This window comes from Rhamphochromis longiceps, linkage group LG10, assembly GCF_057381845.1.
Source record: "Rhamphochromis longiceps isolate RC_006_pf linkage group LG10, R_longiceps_female_GT1.1, whole genome shotgun sequence".
Classification (NCBI taxonomy): domain Eukaryota; kingdom Metazoa; phylum Chordata; class Actinopteri; order Cichliformes; family Cichlidae; genus Rhamphochromis; species Rhamphochromis longiceps.
The window spans coordinates 5,096,039-5,115,208 of NC_140566.1; the positions used below are offsets into that span (position 1 = coordinate 5,096,039).

Genomic DNA, 19,170 nt, shown 5'->3' on the forward strand with positions numbered 1-19,170 from the left:
GAAACAACTCCATAATTTCTCACGTTGTTACTGGAGGCCAAGGTAATGCCATCCACAGTGGTTAGACACCATGTTTCTAAAATGTTTAGGACTGAGTACATTAACCTCAGTTTCAACTGAATTTAGAAGCAGAAAATTAGGGGTCATTCAGTCATTCTTTCTGTCTGGTGTTTGTTATCTGTGAATCTTAAATTGAAAGCACTAACGTATAGAAAAAAGGTGAATGACGCAAGTTTTTTGAGTACAAGTGCTTTGAGTACACAGGCAGAATTAAAAAGTGCTCTATTACAACCAGTTCATTTACCAAAACAAACATTGGCCTGTAATAAGCTAAGATAGCTGGGTCAAGTGATGACGTTTAAAGTAATGATTTAACTACTCCCACCTTAAAGGTCTGTGGTACCTAGACGATTAATAGATATAGACTGATCACATTTAGGATTGAATGAATTGATTAATGGTAGGACTTCTTGGAGCAGTCTTGAAGGGATGAGATCTAATAGACACTCTTCTGATTTGTTGCCTGATACTTTTACATTATAGGCCCTTCTTGTAGTCTCAAGTCTTAATCTTAGTCAATTTTAAATTTGAAAACAGAAAATCTGAATGAATCTGATGAAGTCAACAGAACTACATCATCTGCAAAAAGCAGAGATCCTATTCTCTCTGTAGCTCTGAAAGCGGACAGCCTCCTCACCGAGGCTATCTTGGGATCCTGTCCATGAATCAAGAACAGGATTGGAGACAAGGGGGAACCCTGAAAGATTCCAACACCCAATGAAAATGTGCTTGAATTTGTGAAACGGATCCAGACACAGCTCTCACATTGGTTATATAACTTAATGGTCATGAAGTCTGGGTAAATGACTAAAAGTTTGAGTTTGTTCTGTAGCGTGACCAGGCTCAGGCTTAGAGATTTGGGAAAGCAGCTCCGACATCCAGAGGAATCTCGGAGTAGAGCTGCTGCTCCTGTGTGGCAACATAGCCAGCTTTGGATAAGTGGAAGATAATGGATGGATGGATGAATTGAATGGAATGTCCAGTACAAATGAAGAAACATTAAAGAAGAGTAGGTCAAAATTCCTCTGATGAAATCATACGGAAAGCAATTACTTCAAGTATCCTGCTAAAGGTGGATTTTGTTAAATAAATAATGACAGTATATTGGAGTTTTGTTCATCTGAGTTCTATTTCCAAAGTTTCCAAAGCCTTGGACTGTTGTAGCTTGGTGGTCTTTGGAGATGCCAGTGGAATTTTACAGGTTCAGGCTTACTGAACATTTCTGATAACATAATCTCTTTTTTGTCTCAGGAGGCATGGTATGAGTTCCGCGTCATGGCCATCATGGATGACATGATCAGCGAGCCTAGTAACGTAGTTGGAGTGTCCAGCACAGGTGAGGCATTAGATCATTTAAAATGTTAGAATTTCATTTGTGGCCATGACTAACAGATGAAATGTGAATATGTATATAGAGCTATTATGTGTAAGAACCCTACATTATCCAGTATGTATAGAAGAATAATGAAGCTTAGAGAAGAAGAATGATAGATAAAGCTGCTCAGTGAGTTTCAACCCAACAACTAGCTGCAAACTGCATATTTAACCTCAGGCTAGCCTAACATCTCTGAGCTGAAGAGGGGTGGTAGATGTATTGCACACTCAGCAACACCAACTTTACATTTTACCCACTCAGCACTATTCATTTTAAGCTCGCTTTAACATGGACACTCCTTTGTAGCATCCTGAGGAGGATGACATCATCTTCCTGTCTGCTTCTCCACTGATTGTACTGGGTGGCTTCCTGATTTTAAAAAAAGCCAGCTTTGTTTGGCTGTAAAAAAAAAAAAAGACTGTGTTTTGGGTCTGAAATTAAACTATTCATATATGATGGCACTCCTCTACAGAGGTCACTGAGTACACTCCGTTTAGTAGGAACAGCTGCCGGTAACGTTTATAGACCAGATTTTCACTTGTTTTTGGAAGTACTCTGCTTCCCCCCTCTGGTAAAACTGGGAACCACGCTGTACGATGATCAAATGCTTCTGCTCATTTCTCTGTTGATATGGAATTTATTTGACTGTTTTCCTTAAATTTTGTCCAACGTGATGTGGATACACTCTGTCCTTTCAAACATGACAAAGGTGATTTGGATAGCTGAGCAGTGATTCACTGATCGGGTGTTCCTGCATTAATACTTTGTATTTTGCTAATCATACATCATCTGTAGCACATAAACTACTCTCACAAGTTCTTAACAGAAGCTGACCCATTGTACCTCCTGGTTTCACTGAGAGATAACTGAACCAACTCCTTCAACTGAGGACAGTTGTAGAAATTGTCTTGTTGGTCTTGTTGGTCTGCTAGGTGGAGCCTCCATATATAAAAGGTGGATATAACTACTTTGGTGTGACCCATTGGTTACCCATCTTGTGCAACTGAATGTCACCAACAAGTGGATCTAACTAAGAAACACTGTTAGAAGAAACCCTGCTTTGTCCTCTTCTTTACTCTAATAGTTCAGAATTTATGAAATGACCAAAAGGAAACTAGCGAGCTTATTTTGCAGCCAGAGGAGTTGCCCCCTGCTGGCCAGTAAAATGAATGTCTGTGCACAGTGTTTGTGCACTGTGCACAGTGTGAGAGACAGCAGCAACCAGCTTCTTTACCTGAGAATGTCTCGTGTACTGTAGAGTTTAAATATTTGTAACCATTTCTTCCTTCTTTCCTCTTCAACTTAATTCTGGCAAGTAACATTCTTCAATATTAGTAATAAATATAAACTAGTCTTCTTGTCCACATTTCATGAACTCACTGTCAAACTTTTACTTCCTGCCTGAAGTTTTTATTAACATTTTGTGTTTTTTCAAACTCTGCATTCGATCTTCCTCTGCCCTCTGGCTCTGAACACATGAAACATTTATAGAATTACAGTTTTTGGTTACAAAAAACACACAAGGGATAACAACATATGTGATGGAGTTTCTCATCTACTTCCCACTCAGAGATGATTTAGGGAACTTCGGAAATGTAAGGAGCACTAATGTAAACCAATTACTGATTACTGTGTAAAAGTCAATCACACGTTTCATACTAACAAAATTTATTTATACATTTTTTTGACCCTGTTCAGCAGACACTAAGCTAATTGAATTTCATCAGACACAAGATTTTCTTTTTTGTCTAAGCCAGTCTAACCACATTAGTTAACCACGCAATCAATCAAAACAGTGCATGAATTACATTACCTTCTATGTAGTTCTGAATAGGAGGAAAAGTTAGCATTCTGCTTAGTCATTGTGACATGCACCCTGCAGAAGACATATGCAGCAGTAAAGGTCAGCTTGAATATATTTGAATTTTATTGGACAGGACAGAATGTTTTTGGAGGCTCTTCTACAGGAACACAGAAACGAGTGAACTCTGCAGCTCTAATTTTGCAGATGAAGCTGCCAGAAAACAGCAGAAAGTCCTGGTTTAGTTTTAATCAAAGAGCAGGGACAGTGTGCTCTTTACCAGTAAACTCACATCTGTGTGGTATATCTCATAGTAAATATCAGTCTCTGTTTTGGAGCCACAAATTGAATGCTGAGTATAGCATTAATATAAAGGATGGCCATGTCAAAAGTTCAGTGAGCAAAGAAAAATTGGTATATGTTCCTCTGCTGTGATGTTTCCTCACGGTCTGCATACCTGGAGTATAGGGCTCTGTTTCTGTCATGAATTTGCTGTTCGACTTCATTATGCTTTTGTCTCCCTCTCTCTTCCCCCTCAGATTTCTTTCCTCCTCCAGAGTTGGTGGAGGAGCGTGGACTGGCACGGCCTGTGGTGGCTGGTATTGTGGCCACCATCTGCTTCTTGGCAGCAGCTGTCCTTTTCAGTACCATGGCTGCCTGCTTTGTCAACAAGCAGCGGCGGAGAAAACTCAAGAGGAAAAGAGGTGAGGGGAAACTTGTTATATTTAATATATATATTTAACTTCCCACATTCACTAAGCTAATCCTAAAAACCTGAAACATGTCAGCTGCTTAACTTGTGGAGGTTCTGCAGCAACCATTGTATCATCATGCATAAACATTCTGGATAGTACTTCTTATTCTTTGATTTTATTTTCCCATCTCGCTTGTTTTCTTTCTAGTATTGTTTTATTTCTAATTTCTTCACACTCCTTTTTGCTACATGTTTATGCTCTTAACTAATCAAACATAAACAAAAGTGATTTAAGGAGCTAAGATTTAATGGTGGTGACTATGTTGGTGCATGTTTTATGTATATTGAAACATGTGTTATTTGTTAAAAACTAAAGACAACAACAACATACAATTAAAAATTTTAATAATTATAGATTCTGAAAGTCAGAAAGCATCCATCCATCCATCTTCCGCTTATCCGTGGCCGGGTGGCGGGGGGAGCAGCCTAAGCAGAGAGCACAGGGGGGAGCCCAGACCTCCCCCTCCCCACCCACTACCTCCAGCTTGTCCGGGGAAACACCAAGGCGTTCCCGGGCCAGCTGAGAGATATAATCCCCGCAGCATGTCCTGGGTCTGCCCTGGGGCCTCCTCCTGGTGCGACACCATAAACACCTCACCCAGGAGGCATCCTTGTCAGATGCCCAAACCACCTTTCGATGTGGAGGAGCAGTGGCTCTACTCTGAGCCCCTCCTGGATGGCCAAACTCCCCACCCTGCCTCTAAGGGAGTTGCCCTAACCCTAACCCTTCAGAGAAACCTCATTTCTGCCGCTTGTATGTCATTCTTCCAGTCACTGCCCACAGCTCATGACCATAGTTGAGGGTAGGGATGTATATTGACCAGTAAATTGAGAACTTCGCTTTTATGCTCAGCTCTCACTTCACCTTGATGAACTGGTAAAACTTCCGCAACACTGAAGCCGCAGCACCAATCTGTCTGTCGATCTCCCGCTCCCTTCTCCCGTCACTCGTGAACAAGATCCCAAGATCTTGATCTTAAACTCCTCCACTTGGAGCAACCTGGCATAGACTTTCTCACCCTTCGGTCCCCGTTCTTAAAGATAGGAACCACCGCCCCGGTCTGTCAGTCCAGAGGTAACGCCCCTGATCTCCACGCAACATTGTACAGGCATGTCAACCAAGACAGCCCTTTAACATCCAGAGCCTTTAGGAACTCAGGGTGAACCTCCTCCACCCCAGGGGCTCTGCCACCAAGGAGTTGTTTCACTGTCTCAATGACCTCGTCCCCAGAAATAGGTGAGTGTTTCCCCTCCCCAGACTCTGCTTCCTCCATGGAAGACGTACCAGTGGGATTAAGGAGGTCCTTAAAGTATTCCTTCCACTGTCCAACAATGTTCTCAGTCTAAGTCAGCAGCGCTCCACCCGCAATATCATCTTGTTTCTGATCCATTCATCTGAATGTTGCAGCAGAAATTCACTCATGGACCTGATAATGTTTTTCCAATCTTCTATTTTCCAATTTTAGTAAGCCTATTCAAATTGTAGCCTTAGTTTCCTGTTTTTGCTGATAAGGCTGGCACCTGGTGTGGTCTCTGCTGCTATAACCCATCCACTTCAAGGTTTGATACACTGAGTATGCAGAGATGTTCTTCTGCATACCTTGGTTGTAGCAAGCTGGTATTTGAATTACCATCAACTCAAAAGAGTGTTGCTATTCTCCCCTGATCTCTGACATCAATGATACATTTTTGTTCAGAGAACTGCTTCTTACTTGATATTTTCTCTTTTTTGGAATATTCAATTCAATTTTATTTATACAACGCCAAATCACAACAACACTCACTTCAAGGCGCTTTATATGGTAAGGTAGACCTTACAATAATACATACAGAGAAAAACCCAACAATCATACGATCCCCTATGAGCACTTTGGCGACAGTGGGAAGAAAAAATTCCCTTTTAACAGGAAGAAACCTCCGGCAGAACCAGGCTCAGGGAGGGGCGGGGCCATCTACCATGACCGGTTGGGGTGACAGAAGGAAGACAGGATAAAGACATGCTGTGTTTACTCTCTGTAAACCCTAGAAATGGTTCTGTGAGAAAATCCCAGTAGATGGTAGTAGAGGTACCAACAACTATTCCACTTTCAAAGTAACTTAAATCAGCTTTCTTCCCCATTCAGATGCTTGGTTTGAACTTTAGCATTTATCATGTCTACATGCCTAAGTGCAAATCATTTTTGCCAAGTGACTGGCTAATTAGATATTTGCATGAGTGAGCAGATGAACGGGTGTTCCTAAATATAAACATTGCATTTTACAAAAAAAAACAAGGTTAGAACATCCTTTTAAGTTGTTAAAAGAATAGTTTTTCATTGATTTGAATATATTTATGGAATTACACATTATTTGTTGCTGTACTCGTTTTTCTCTTTTTTTGTGATCTGCTGCTTTATGCTGCCATCATAGCCATCAAAAGCTAAAAGTGATAGATTCTTAGCTGCAGTCAGTCATTATATTTATGTTGATGTTTTTAAGCCTCTGTTGCATTTTACTGCTGTTCTGTCGCTCACGTTCAAATCCTGCTCCAAGCCCTGCAGCAGCCATTCTAATGTTGCCTTTGGTGAGTCTAGTTTTATAAGCCTTTTATGTAAATGTGTTGGGTCAGACACGTTTATCGTGAATGGCAAAACGATATTTTCCACATTATGAATCTTAATATTGAGGCTCGGCTGAAAATAAATAGGAATAAAAACAGCTCATTGGACTACTTCAAATGACCTTGCCTTTATTTGTACAGCTTCTAAGTGAAGTGCTTGTTTTCTCCCTCCCCTACCAGTGTATTTACAGTTTACAGTGTTTTGTTTTTTGTTCCCTATCTTCCAGACCCCCCTCTTTCAATAACTCACTGCAGAAAAAGCCTGGAAACTCCGTAAGTACATCTGTGCCACACAAATATATTGCTGTACTACAAAACAACAACAACAACAAAACCTCACAAAACAAATTGATTTAACAAAGAAAATCAAATAGTAGTACACGTTATATTACTGTTTTAAATACAATGTAATATCTAATAAATTGTAAACTTGTAAATATCGAATAAATTGTGTGGAATAATATTAAGAAGGTTATCCACTATGGTAAATGGACCGTTTCTTACATAGCACTCTTCTACTCTATCTGAACACTTAAAGCGTTTTACACAATTAATTAATTCACCCATTCACACAAGCACTGTTTCTAAGCTGTTAGTGCCTATCTAACATTCATACACAGTCACACTCCGATGGATGCATCGGAGAGCAACATGGGGTTAGTATCAAGTATCCTTGCCCAAGGATATTTGGCATGCAGACTAGGGGGAAGCCAGGAATCAAACCACCAACCTTCCAATCAGTGGATGACCTGCTCTACCGCCTGAGCTACAGCCTCCCTATCAGTGCATCCTGTACTAGCAGTAACATGTGTACTAAAAACTCTGACAGACATGAACATGTACTACAGGTACCTAAATGATAACTTCAAAGCATCACTGTTGACTGTCCATCTTAATTTTGAATATTTGTTTTGTGTGTGTGTGTGTGTGTGTGTGTGTGTGTGTGTGTGTGTGTGTGTGTGTGTGTGTGTGTGTGTGTGTGTGTGTGTTCATTACTCCCTCAGAAAGCTGTTTTTTCTACATAAACTTCACTGTATTGACATCTTCTGTTGGTTCTCATATTGCATTGTGAGAATCTTTCCAGCTTTCCAATACTTACTGTAGAGTCATATTAGTTGAGGCAGGAACTCAACTACACCTAATGCTCACTCTAAAAAAGACAGTTTGCCCCTTCATAACACCTGTAAAGGGCATGATTTTTATTTTTTTGTATTTGAACTTTATTAATTTAGGAGCATGATAAGTGGATCCAGACACGCTGTAGTTGCTAACTGTTTGCTAAGCTTCACCCTAGCCACATGGAGTCTCTGAGCTGGACGTCTGGACTATTTGTGCTGTTCATTTTTATTCAAGATGCTGAATTATTTACACCAAACTGCATGAAAAGGTCCTCTTCCTTCTCTCCCGGGTTGAGTCGATGGGTACCTCTCTGCGTACTTTGAGAGTATTGTGCAATTTAAGAAAAAGTAGATAAAGTATCAAAATGATTAATACATTATATAGGTGGCTGCAAACAAACTGCATTCTGAAGTTAGCCAAAGCCTAAATAATTATCATACCTCAAGAAGCAAGATTCTCAGTCCTTTAGCTCCTCCCCTTCATCAAACCCCATCCATTAGTTTTGGGGTACAATGGTCAAGTTTAGCCAAAAGATTAGATTCAAGACTTACAGTGGTTACTCTCTTGAACTCTTTTTTTAAATCTGTACACCACACATACAGAAAAATGCTATAAGACAATTTGAGGATTATTACAAACAATTGTCAGGCTTTACAAATATTTTCTTTAAAAGGAACCTGTTATTTATAAAGCATTAAATTTAAGTTTGCTTAAAACTGATAATCCACAAAAATCAATTTCATATATATTTTTAAAAAATATTAAATGATGTTTATGTATACACAAAATGCCTATGTAAAGACTTAATGACAAAGAGATTCACATAGTCTGTGCCAGAATCATATTAACAATATTTCATAAAACTTGATGTGTTTAAAAAAAGTAATAAGGATAGATGCAGCTCTTAAGACCAAGAACAGTACTTACTGTATTGCTGTATTGCAATAGTAACCAAAACAATTTAAAATGTAACATCATGTATAGCATACAAAAAATAAAATAAATGAGGCAAACAGAAACTCTACAGCTATCCTTCTCACAGAAGTATTCACCGTTAATAATAATAATAATAATAATAATAATAATAATAATAATAATGATAAACTATTTCCTCAGCTGTATGAGCATAACATCAGAAACAAATCCACTACGGGTCATAACACTTACTAGCACAAATGCATTGCTTTAGTAGAACTGTTATTTGTAAATAAAATGTTACTTACATTAAAATCTCTTTAACATCAGCATACAAGTCCTCCGTGCAACACAGTCTTAATATGTGAATTTGGTAGGGCATGTTAACTGGGTAGGAGATGGACCTTGAAATCAGAGGTTACAGTGAAGAAAAATGAAGTTATCTATCCAATTTCATTAAGAAACTACAAATTGAATTTTGTTTTAAACCCTTTTAATTTCAAATTACATACAAAGTTAAGTTGATATAATTACCAAAATTATTAAGTCAACACACCCCAACAAAATAAAGTTTTCAATTTAGAAGATTTATCTTAATCAATAAATTAGAGAATTTTTCTCTTGCAGCCATGCATTTAAGTGGTGGTAACGGGTCTGATGAATTACTTTTTAGAGTGCAACAAAGAAACTGTAGAAAAACGTCAGTAAACCTCCCATGTACAGAATTTAAAAATCTGCTTACATAAAACAGAGACTTCCTTTCTCTTTGGGAGGGAGAGGTTAGGAGTAATACATTGATCAAGCTGAACATCAGGTAAAAAAGCCAGACTTTAATTGCAGTTTTTCTAAGCTTATTTCCCCAAATACATTTATATACTAGGATCATAGATTTTCCCTTTAACACCATGAGGAGGTCTGTAGGGGAGTTTCTAAAATCTAAATACTATACGTTTTTTGTTTGGCATACATTTTCTTTCATTAAAAAGTGAAAGGCATTTCTATGATGTTTTGGGAGTATGTTTGATTCACTGGCTGGAATGTTTGTCAAGGAATTTTTCAGATTACTTAAGTAACCGCTGACACAGCTGTCATGCTAGTTAATAAAGTCTGATTTTTCCCTGCTCTTGTAAATGGGAGAAATCTGCACCAGATTTGAAGTGAACATCCTGAGTGTAATACAACTGTATTAAAATATCCCAAAAGTATTGTAGAGGACCATGGTCGAATGCATGCTTGCTATACACATGTGGATGCTTGCAAATTACCATACAATAACATGTATAGCCTAATATTTCACCATTTCAAGGCAATAAGATGGTGCAGTGTGGAAAGGTCTCGTTTAATGAAATGTTTTTTGGTTTTTTTTGCTTTGTCCTTTTGTGCTTTTTCAGCCTCTTGTGTCTGAAGTGGGAAATGTGAGGAAATGAAACTATGGCAGGAAACCCTCTTTTTGCTCTCGCATAGTTTTTCTTATCTTTACGCTTTTTCTGTGAAATTTTACGTTGAGTTATTCTCCAACTCATTAATGCTTCTCATCCCTAAGCTGCTGAACAGGAACGAGCTTTTTCTTTCATTTTTTTCTGTTCCTTTTTGGTTGCCCTCTCTCTCATTGCCAGGCTTCCTGTTTACTTCCATATGCTCCTCACTTCTTACTGTCTGATCTCCCCACCTCTGCAGGAGTCCACTTAGCCTCATTCCCAGCATTGAGCCCTACTGGGAGGGGCTGGACGCAAGCAGGTACAGGTCCCAGTGTTATGGTCCTCAGTGAGTGTGCAAACCATTGTCCCTTTGTTCTTGCACACTATATACCCTCCTTCACGTTGGTTCAGCACCTCAGACTCTTGACCCGTCTGCATGCTTCTGGACAACTACAATCAGGCAACAACAATACTGGTCGTAGTCTTTCGTTCATGAGCGGTAAAGGAGCTTCATTTGAATCTCTGGGGGAAAATGAGAATATATTATTCAGGATAGAAGAAGTAGATAATGGGACTCTTTTTCATGTGTCACAGTGAATGAATCACAATTATCTTTCATTATATTGCTCTATATTACTGCTATACTCATATTACTGTCCTTTATTTTTTTAGATTTATTGCAGTTACTGAGGGAGTTTGTAGTTTTTTGGAGAGAACAGCTAACCTTTTCCTTCTGCCTCCAGTCTTCTTGCTAAGTTAGGCTCACTCCTTGGCCAGAGTATACTTGCAGAGTAATTGCAATCTTCTTATTTAATGAAGGCCAGCGCTTAGACCCTGTTATAGAAGTACAATACATACATGTAATGACCACTCATTATTAAAATGGTGATTCATTCAGTGAAAAATTTAGTCCAAGGCAACTGATCTTTTAAAATTCTTTATATTGGGAACTTGATATTCCTGATGTTTTAAATGTAAGACATATACAGTCTCGATCAAAAGTTTAAGACCAATTGAAAAATGGCAAAAAATCATATTTTGCATGTCTGGCTCTTAACAAGTTTCCAAGTAGAGCTTCAGCATGCAACAAGAAGAAATGGGATTGAGACGAAACATTTTTTGAGCATGTAATCTATAGAAAACTACGCTTAAACTGAAACAGGTTGTTTTGCAGCTGATCACCTCCAAAAGAACCCCCGTAATCCCCCCAAAACAGAAATCAAAGTTCCAAGCATGAACCCAGTAATGAGTAGCTCCACCGTTATTGTTGATCACTTCAAAAATGTGTTGCAGCATGCTTGATGCAAGTGAGTGGGAACATTTCTCCAAGTGGTGAAGACAGCCACACGAAGGGTATCTACTGTCTTCCACTGAAGGAAAAAGCACCCCAGACCATTGTAGTGCCCCCTCCACTGTGGCGCGTAGAAAACATCTCAGGTGACATCTGGTTGTCATGCCAGTAACAATGGAAACCATCAGGACCATCAAGGTTAAATTTGTTCTCATCAGAGAATAAAACTTTCTTCCACCTTTCAGTGTCTCGTGTTTGGTGCTCTCTTGCGAAGTCCAAGCAGTCAGTTCTGTGGTGTTCAAGTATAACGCTACAGAACTTTGGAGCCTTTGAAGACGTTTTTTTGTTTTTGAACCCCTTCAGTCTCAGACGCAGTCTGATGGTTATGGGGCTGCAGTCGGCACCAGTAACTGCCTTAATTTGGGTTGAGGATCGTCCAGAGTCTTGATGAACAGCCAGCTGGATCCTCCTGGTCAGTGTTGGTGAATTTCTTTTGTGTCTTCCACTTGACCCTCAGGATCATTTAAGAAATTCCAAATGATCGTCTTACTGCGTCCCACCTCAGCAGCGATGGCGCGCTGTGAGAGACCCTGCTTATGCAGTTTAACAACCCGACCATATTCAGTTTTTTTGCCTTTGCCATCAGAATGTCATGACAGTGTGACTACCTGACAGAAAATGACAATGAATCCAGATTTTTGCACAGATTTGGCCTTTTAAAGGCATGTGGTCCTAAACTTTTGATCTGCTGGAGAACAGCCTGTTTCAGTTTAAGAGTTGTTTTCAATAAATTGCCTGCTCAAAAAACTGTTTTGTCTCACTCCCATTTCTCCTTGTTGCATGTTGAAGCTCCACTTGGAACCTTTTTTTCAAGTGGTCTTAAACTTCTGATCGGGACTCTATGTTGCTCAGTTATGTGAATTGTATGTCCAAGTCTTGTAGGCCTTCTTTAATGACAAAATAAACCATTTTTGAAAAATTAAGTGCAGTGGCTGGTAATAAGGAGGTACACCTCTGCTGAAGTGTTTCAGGAAAATAAGATGCACTAAGCATTGTCCTGGGGCAACAACAGCTTCTTGCAACCTTCAGAAAATCTCAGTCTAGATGTGGATGAACTATTTTAAATGTTTGTTTTCAAACTCACTGCAAGTAAAACAGAAATTAGCCCTGGCTCTATCCAAACCACTTTATATGTTAAAATAGACAGACACAGACTTTTGGAAACTTTGACACAGGCACCCATGTTTTCTTCTTGATTGTGTCTTTTAGTAACTCGTTTGATTTCCTTAACTTGTCCTGCCATTGACTCTTCTAAGAAGTAACCTTCTGCTTAACACCAGCTCATGGCTTTCTACAATTTGCAAATGGTCATGTAATTTCACTCACTTTTTTTGCCTTGTGACTGTGGACGGGCTATATTTCTAAAGCTCTGTTAAACTAATGTGAAAATGTATTGATGAAGACAGGTCTCATCGCCTGCATATCCATAAGCTGTGGAGTTGTGAAGCTGTGGATAATGATCTATTTAGGAGATTCATCCATTACTTCTAACTGCTGAGTTTCCAGAAGCCTAAACAAACCAGTTTGTACTATAAGGATAACCTTGGATTACCCCAGAAATTAAAACCGTCCTCAAGCAGAAGAGGAGGGCCTTCAAATCCAGAGACAAAGAGGAGTTGAAAAGGGTGCAGAGAGAGCTGAGGGGACTGATAAGGAATGGGAAGGAGAGCTACAGGCAGAAGATGGAGAACCAGCTTCAACAAAACAACGTTGGTGAAGTCTGGAGAGGCCTCAGAACCATCTCGGGCCACAAACAGCAGAACTCTCTGCCTGGGAGGGATGTGAGATGGGCAAATGAACTGAATCATTTCTTCAACAGATTTGACTCAGCCATGAGGCAGTCTGCAACATCGGCTGCAGACTCACCCACCCCCACTGCTGCTGTTCCACCTCAGACACTTCACACCTCCTCTATTCACCCTGCTCACTCCCCCCCACCCCCAACAACAGCATCCAATACACACTCAACACAAGGCTCCAGCCTGTCTCTCTCAACCACCCAGGTTAGGAGGGAACTGAGGAGGATTAATGGCAAGAAGGCAGCGGGTCCAGATGGCATCAGCTCGAGGGTCGTCAGGTCCTGCGCGGACCAACTGTGTGGGGTGATGGAGCACCTCTTCAACCTGAGCCTGAGGTTGGGAAGAGTTCCACAGCTCTGGAAAACCTCCTGTGTTGTACCAGTGCCAAAGACTTCACGCCCCAAGGACCTCAACAGCTACAGGCCGGTGGCTCTGACATCCCACCTGATGAAGACCCTGGAGCGGTTGGTCCTGGCTCAGCTTCGGCGCCTAATAAGCTCATCACTGGACCCACTTCAGTTTGCCTACCAGCCTGGCATTGGAGCGGATGATGCCGTCATTCACCTCCTACATCGTTCCCTCGCTCACCTGGAGACCGCTGGAAGCACTGTGAGAATCATGTTCTTTGATTTCTCCAGTGCCTTCAACACCATTCTTCCCTCGGTTCTAAAGGACAAGCTGGTGAACTCTGGAGTGGACCATCACCTCACTACCTGGATCCTGGACTACCTCACCGACCGACCACAGTATGTGAGGACTCAGGGCTGTGTGTCGGACAGGGTCGTCTGCAGTACGGGGGCCCCACAGGGAACGGTTCTGGCTCCGTTCCTCTTCACCATCTACACTGCAGACTTCTCCCACAATTCCACCCAGTGCTTCCTGCAGAAGTTCTCTGATGACTCTGCAATAGTCGGCCTCATCACTGATGGGGACGACAAGGAGTACAGAGGTCTGACCCAAGACTTTGTGGACTGGTGCCAGCTGAACTACCTCCAGATCAACGCCAGTAAAACCAAGGAACTGGTGGTAGACTTCCGCAGGCACAAGCATTCTCCACTGCAACCACTGAACATCCAAGGTATGGACATTGAGGCTGTGGACAGCTACAGGTACCTTGGTGTTCATCTGAACAATAGACTGGACTGGACTCATAACTCAGACGCCCTCTACAGGAAAGGGCAGAGCAGGCTGTACCTGCTGCGGAGACTCAGGTCGTTTGGAGTGGAGGGCCCACTCCTGAAGACCTTCTATGACTCTGTTGTGGCTTCTGCTATCTTTTATGGTGTGGTCTGCTGGGGCGGCAGCATCTCTGCTGGGGACAGGAAGAGACTGAACAGGGTGATCCGAAGGGCCAGCTCTGTTCTAGGATGCCCTCTGGACTCAGTGGAGGTGGTGAGTGACAGGAGAATGGCGGCTAAGCTGTCATCCCTGATGGACAACATCTCCCACCCCATGCAGCAGACTGTGACAGCACTGAGCAGCTCCTTCAGTGGGAGACTGCGGCACCCACGGTGTGGGACGGAGAGATTTCGCAGGTCTTTCCTCCCCACTGCTGTCAGACTCCATAATAAAGACTTTAACTGATCAAGCACACACATCCATACATATGCAATAATACTAAGTGCAATAATCCTTTCTGTCATCGTTGTATTTTTACTCAGTTGTATATAGTATTTGTATTTGTATTCTATTTTTATCTTATTGTATATTTATTTTATTTTATTCTACTGTATATAGTATTTTATTTTATTCTATTCTGTACAGTTGTGTACTGTATTTATTCTTATTGTATTCTAATTTTTGCCTCATAACTTTTGCACTGTCCACTTCCTGCTGTGACAAAACAAATTTCCCACGTGTGGGACTAATAAAGGTTATCTTATCTTATCTTATCTTAAATATGTCAGTAACTAATATGTTCAATTCGATTTAATTCAGTTCAGTTTAATTTACAATATATAGTGCCAAATCAAACAACAGTTGCCTCAAGATGCTTTATATTGTAAAGTAAAGACCCGACAATAATACAAAGAAAACAGAGAAACCCCCAACAATCATATGATGCTCTTTGAGCAAGCACTTTGGCAACAGTAGGAAGGAAAATCTTTTAACAGGAAGAAACCTCCGGCAGAAACAAGCTCGGAGAGGCAGCCACGACTGGTTGGGGTGAAGGGAGAAAGATGAGTTAAAGATGGGAGAGAGCCAGAGATTATTAATAACTAATGATTACATACAGAGTGGTGTATAAAAAACTTATTCACAGTTTGTGAAAAAGGTGAATAAAAAAGCCTTCAGCAACCTAGACCTATTGCAGAATAACTAAGGGAGGATTCAGGGTCACCTGATCCAGCCCTTGCTATATATATATATATATTTTTTTTTTTATCAAAAATGAACGTTTTAAACTTAATGCTAAAAGTAGAATGGATGTCTGTCTCCCAGATCCAAACTGGGAGTTGGTTCCACAGAAGAGGGCCTGAAAGCTTAAGGCTCTACTTCATATTCTACTTTCAAATACGCTAGGAACAACAACTAAGGCTGTACTCTGAGAATGAAGTGCTCTAATGGGTTGAAACAATACTAAAAGGTCATTAAGATGCGCCTGATTATTCAAAACCTTGTATATAATGAGAAGGATTTAAATTCAATTCTGGATTTAGCAGGAAGCCAATATAGGATAAGTATGCTGTCTCTTTCTAGCAGAGGTGTGGACTCGAGTCACATGACTTGGACTCGAGTCAGACTCGAGTCATTAATTTTATGACTTTAGACTTGACTTGAAAAAATGTTCTAAGACTTGTGACTTGACTTGGACTTTTACACCAATGACTTGGGACTTGAATTGGACTTGAACCGGTTTACTTGAAAAGACTTGATATTTTACCCCAAATATAAAATTTAACATGCATATTATATAGAGATTGAAAATGTGACGTCATTCACGGGTAGAACCGCAAAGGATTCTGGGAACTCGTGGCAAGCGGTACTAGCGCACGCAGGCTTTCAATTGAAATCAGTCACACAGCGATAAAAAGAAACACAAAAATGTCAAGAAGCTGTTGTATTATTAACTGCAATAGCCGGTCGCATGACAGCCACGGGAAGCCGACGGGTAAAGAGATCGGTTGTTATCGGATTACGTCGTTGAAGAGAAATTGTTCGAGCCATGTTTCCAAAGTAACAAAGACGCGACGGATGGTCTGGATTCCAGCCATTCAAAGATCAAATATAACGTCCCAGAACCCTCCAGCTCACAGGTTAGTCTGCTCCAAGCATTTACACAAAGGTCAGTCTGCTGTTGTAGTTAACATAATTGGTGATATAGGTTACAAGCAAGTCTGGCGCTGAACAGAAATTGTCGCGCTATGCTCCTTTATTTATTGTGCATAAATAGTGAATTGTCCTGACACAATATTGCGTTTCGCCTCTGTTATTATGGCACATTGACAAAAACATATACTTTTATTCACAGGATAAAACAGGTTTTTTGTATCACTAATTGCCCAGTACGATTACAGCATACAATATTGTTGTCACTGCTACATTTCTGTGATGGGTACCAGAAATTATTTCCACTACTAATTAATTACCGTTGAGCTCAAAGGTCCTATTAATAAACGGTTAAGGAATGTGTATTTATGACGACGATTTGTGAGACTGGTAAACTTATGATATGTACGATGGTCTTTACTTTCTACACGGTACATTTCAAGGTCCTGTACCCATCCGTCGGTAAACTGTACCTGGGCTTGTTGCAGTGACCGGAAGTTACTAAACTTCATGAGTGTGTGCACTCACTCCAAGAACCGTATAATTATAAATATGCATATAAATATGCTAAGATGAGATAGCTGACTTCATCTAACTAGCAAATGTTTTCCAGGCTACGTTGGTGATTCAGTTTTTTTTAATATGTATGATATTTTTGTCATGCGATTTTAAAGCCGGTCCTACAACCGCATCCAAGAATAACATGCAGCGTATCTCAGAACTGTCGGTGAAAATTATTCTTGGAGCTAGGTTTAATTGAGCTGCATTTTAAAGAGGTGCAATTTCACAATTTGTGTATATTTTCTAAGTTCACTATTTTGTCATGTGTTGAGAAAAACACAGATTAAAAAATTACATGGTCTAATATTTACATTTAGCATAACTGCAACATTATTTCTTCGTTTTTTTTTTTTTTAAAGACTCGAAAGGACTTGAAATTCAAAGTTTCAGACTTGTGACTTGACTCGGACTTTTACACCAGTGACTTGAGACTCGACTCTGACTTGCCTGACATTACTTGAGACTTGACTTGAGACTTGAGGATAAAGACTTGAGACTTACTTGAGACTTGCAAAACAATGACTTGGTCCCACCTCTGCTTTCTAGTCCCTAATAAGTATCTTCTCTCTTGCAAGAGAGGCAGGGAGCTTATATTCAAACCACAGTGTATACAAACCTGCCATAATCATATAAGGAACTGCAGCAGCATTACACCTATGTAGGTCTGATAACAGATTTATGAATGTTATCAGCAATATTTGTTACCATAACAACAACTAACTTCTACTAAATTTTATATAGTTTTCAACAAATATTGCTTGCAAGAAATAATACCTAACAAAGATCCTGGTTCATCAGAGACACCATCTTTCACATAGTTTAGAAATACAATGTTGTTGTCTACACAAATTTCTGATTAGGTGTTATTGTAATGATAAACAAATTGTTGTTACATTTAATGAGAAGTCCTCATGACTTCAAATAGCAGATGGTATTTTTCAGTGAAGGTAGCTACTGAAACCTGGTACCTTTAACATGTATTGCATGTGACATTGCCTACTATACTGTTTATTTAGGTTATAACAAACAGATCTGCTATAAATGACTTTTATCACTAAATAAAGGGATTGTGGTTTCAAAGAAATTGTGGTTTCATTTCCTTTTTCCTATAGCGCTCTAGTACTAATTTCTAACAAGAATTTGGCTAGAAAGACTTTGATAACATCAAAGTGTCTTGTTATATACAAGCACAAGTTATATACTGTAACTCGTAATCTTTTAAAAATTTTGAATTTGGTCAAGACCTCTCAGATATCATATAGAAGGATAGATACCAAAATTGTTCAAACACTTGCAAAATTGGCACAAAATAGTATGTATCCCAACTAGTGGGATACCCTTCACTGGGTATGGTGATTGAATTATCCTTTCAGTTAGTTTTGACAAATGTGGCTAATCATTCACTCCACGCTCTGATATTCTTAATTTTCTATATATGTCATCAATCAAAGTCTCTCCTTTCTCATAAATCAGTCATAGCTCTACCATACTAGAGCTTTAACAGTGTTGGTCAGTACAGCCACTTCATACTTGTTACTACAGTGTTGCTCAAAATTTATTACTAACCCATAACCATTGGGTTTTACAAACAGCTCTCTGTTTCTAATATCAGGTGAAATTATTTATTTATTATTTATTTATTTAGTTTTGGGGTATCATGTTTCTTTGGTTTTTTTGTGCTCCTGACAGTGCTTTGTAATGGGAAAATGTGACGTCATACTGCAATGGAATTCAACTTTTGAATGAATGAAATTTTCATTGGTAGTAAAATTGTACCGTACACGTACTGGTTTGCCTTTAACTTTAGGAAATGATAATGATGAAGTAGAGCTAAAGTATCAGGTGTAAAGTGGGGGATGATATAGAGGGAATGAAAGAAGGTAAAATGCAGTAATATGGCATATGATATAAGCATTCTGCAACTAAGGCATCCCATTATAAGACTAAATGTTAAACCGCTTTTAAAACCAATAACATAAACAGTTATAAATCTAACAAATTACAGATAACTACTAGTAGTTCTTGGGTCCGGTACACAGTCTTTTACTGCAATGGTTAAAACTGGTCTATGCACATGCCTTCAGGGAAGACATATTGAGTGTTCGTGTGGGTACCAATAAACCAGTTTGTTGTTGTCAGAATTATGCA

At 39.7% G+C, this 19,170-nt stretch overlaps 1 protein-coding gene across 1 annotated transcript in view; it reads left to right on the forward strand.

Annotated features, from left to right (window-relative positions):
• igsf9bb (immunoglobulin superfamily, member 9Bb) overlaps positions 1-19,170 on the forward strand; it is a 147,015-nt gene that overhangs the window by 110,517 nt on the left and 17,328 nt on the right. Inside the window, exons 15-17 of the mRNA XM_085419952.1 lie at positions 1,312-1,396; positions 3,776-3,940; positions 6,817-6,862. Of these exons, the coding sequence (XP_085276078.1) occupies positions 1,312-1,396; positions 3,776-3,940; positions 6,817-6,862 (296 nt within the window). The remainder of the gene's footprint in view (positions 1-1,311; positions 1,397-3,775; positions 3,941-6,816; positions 6,863-19,170) is intronic.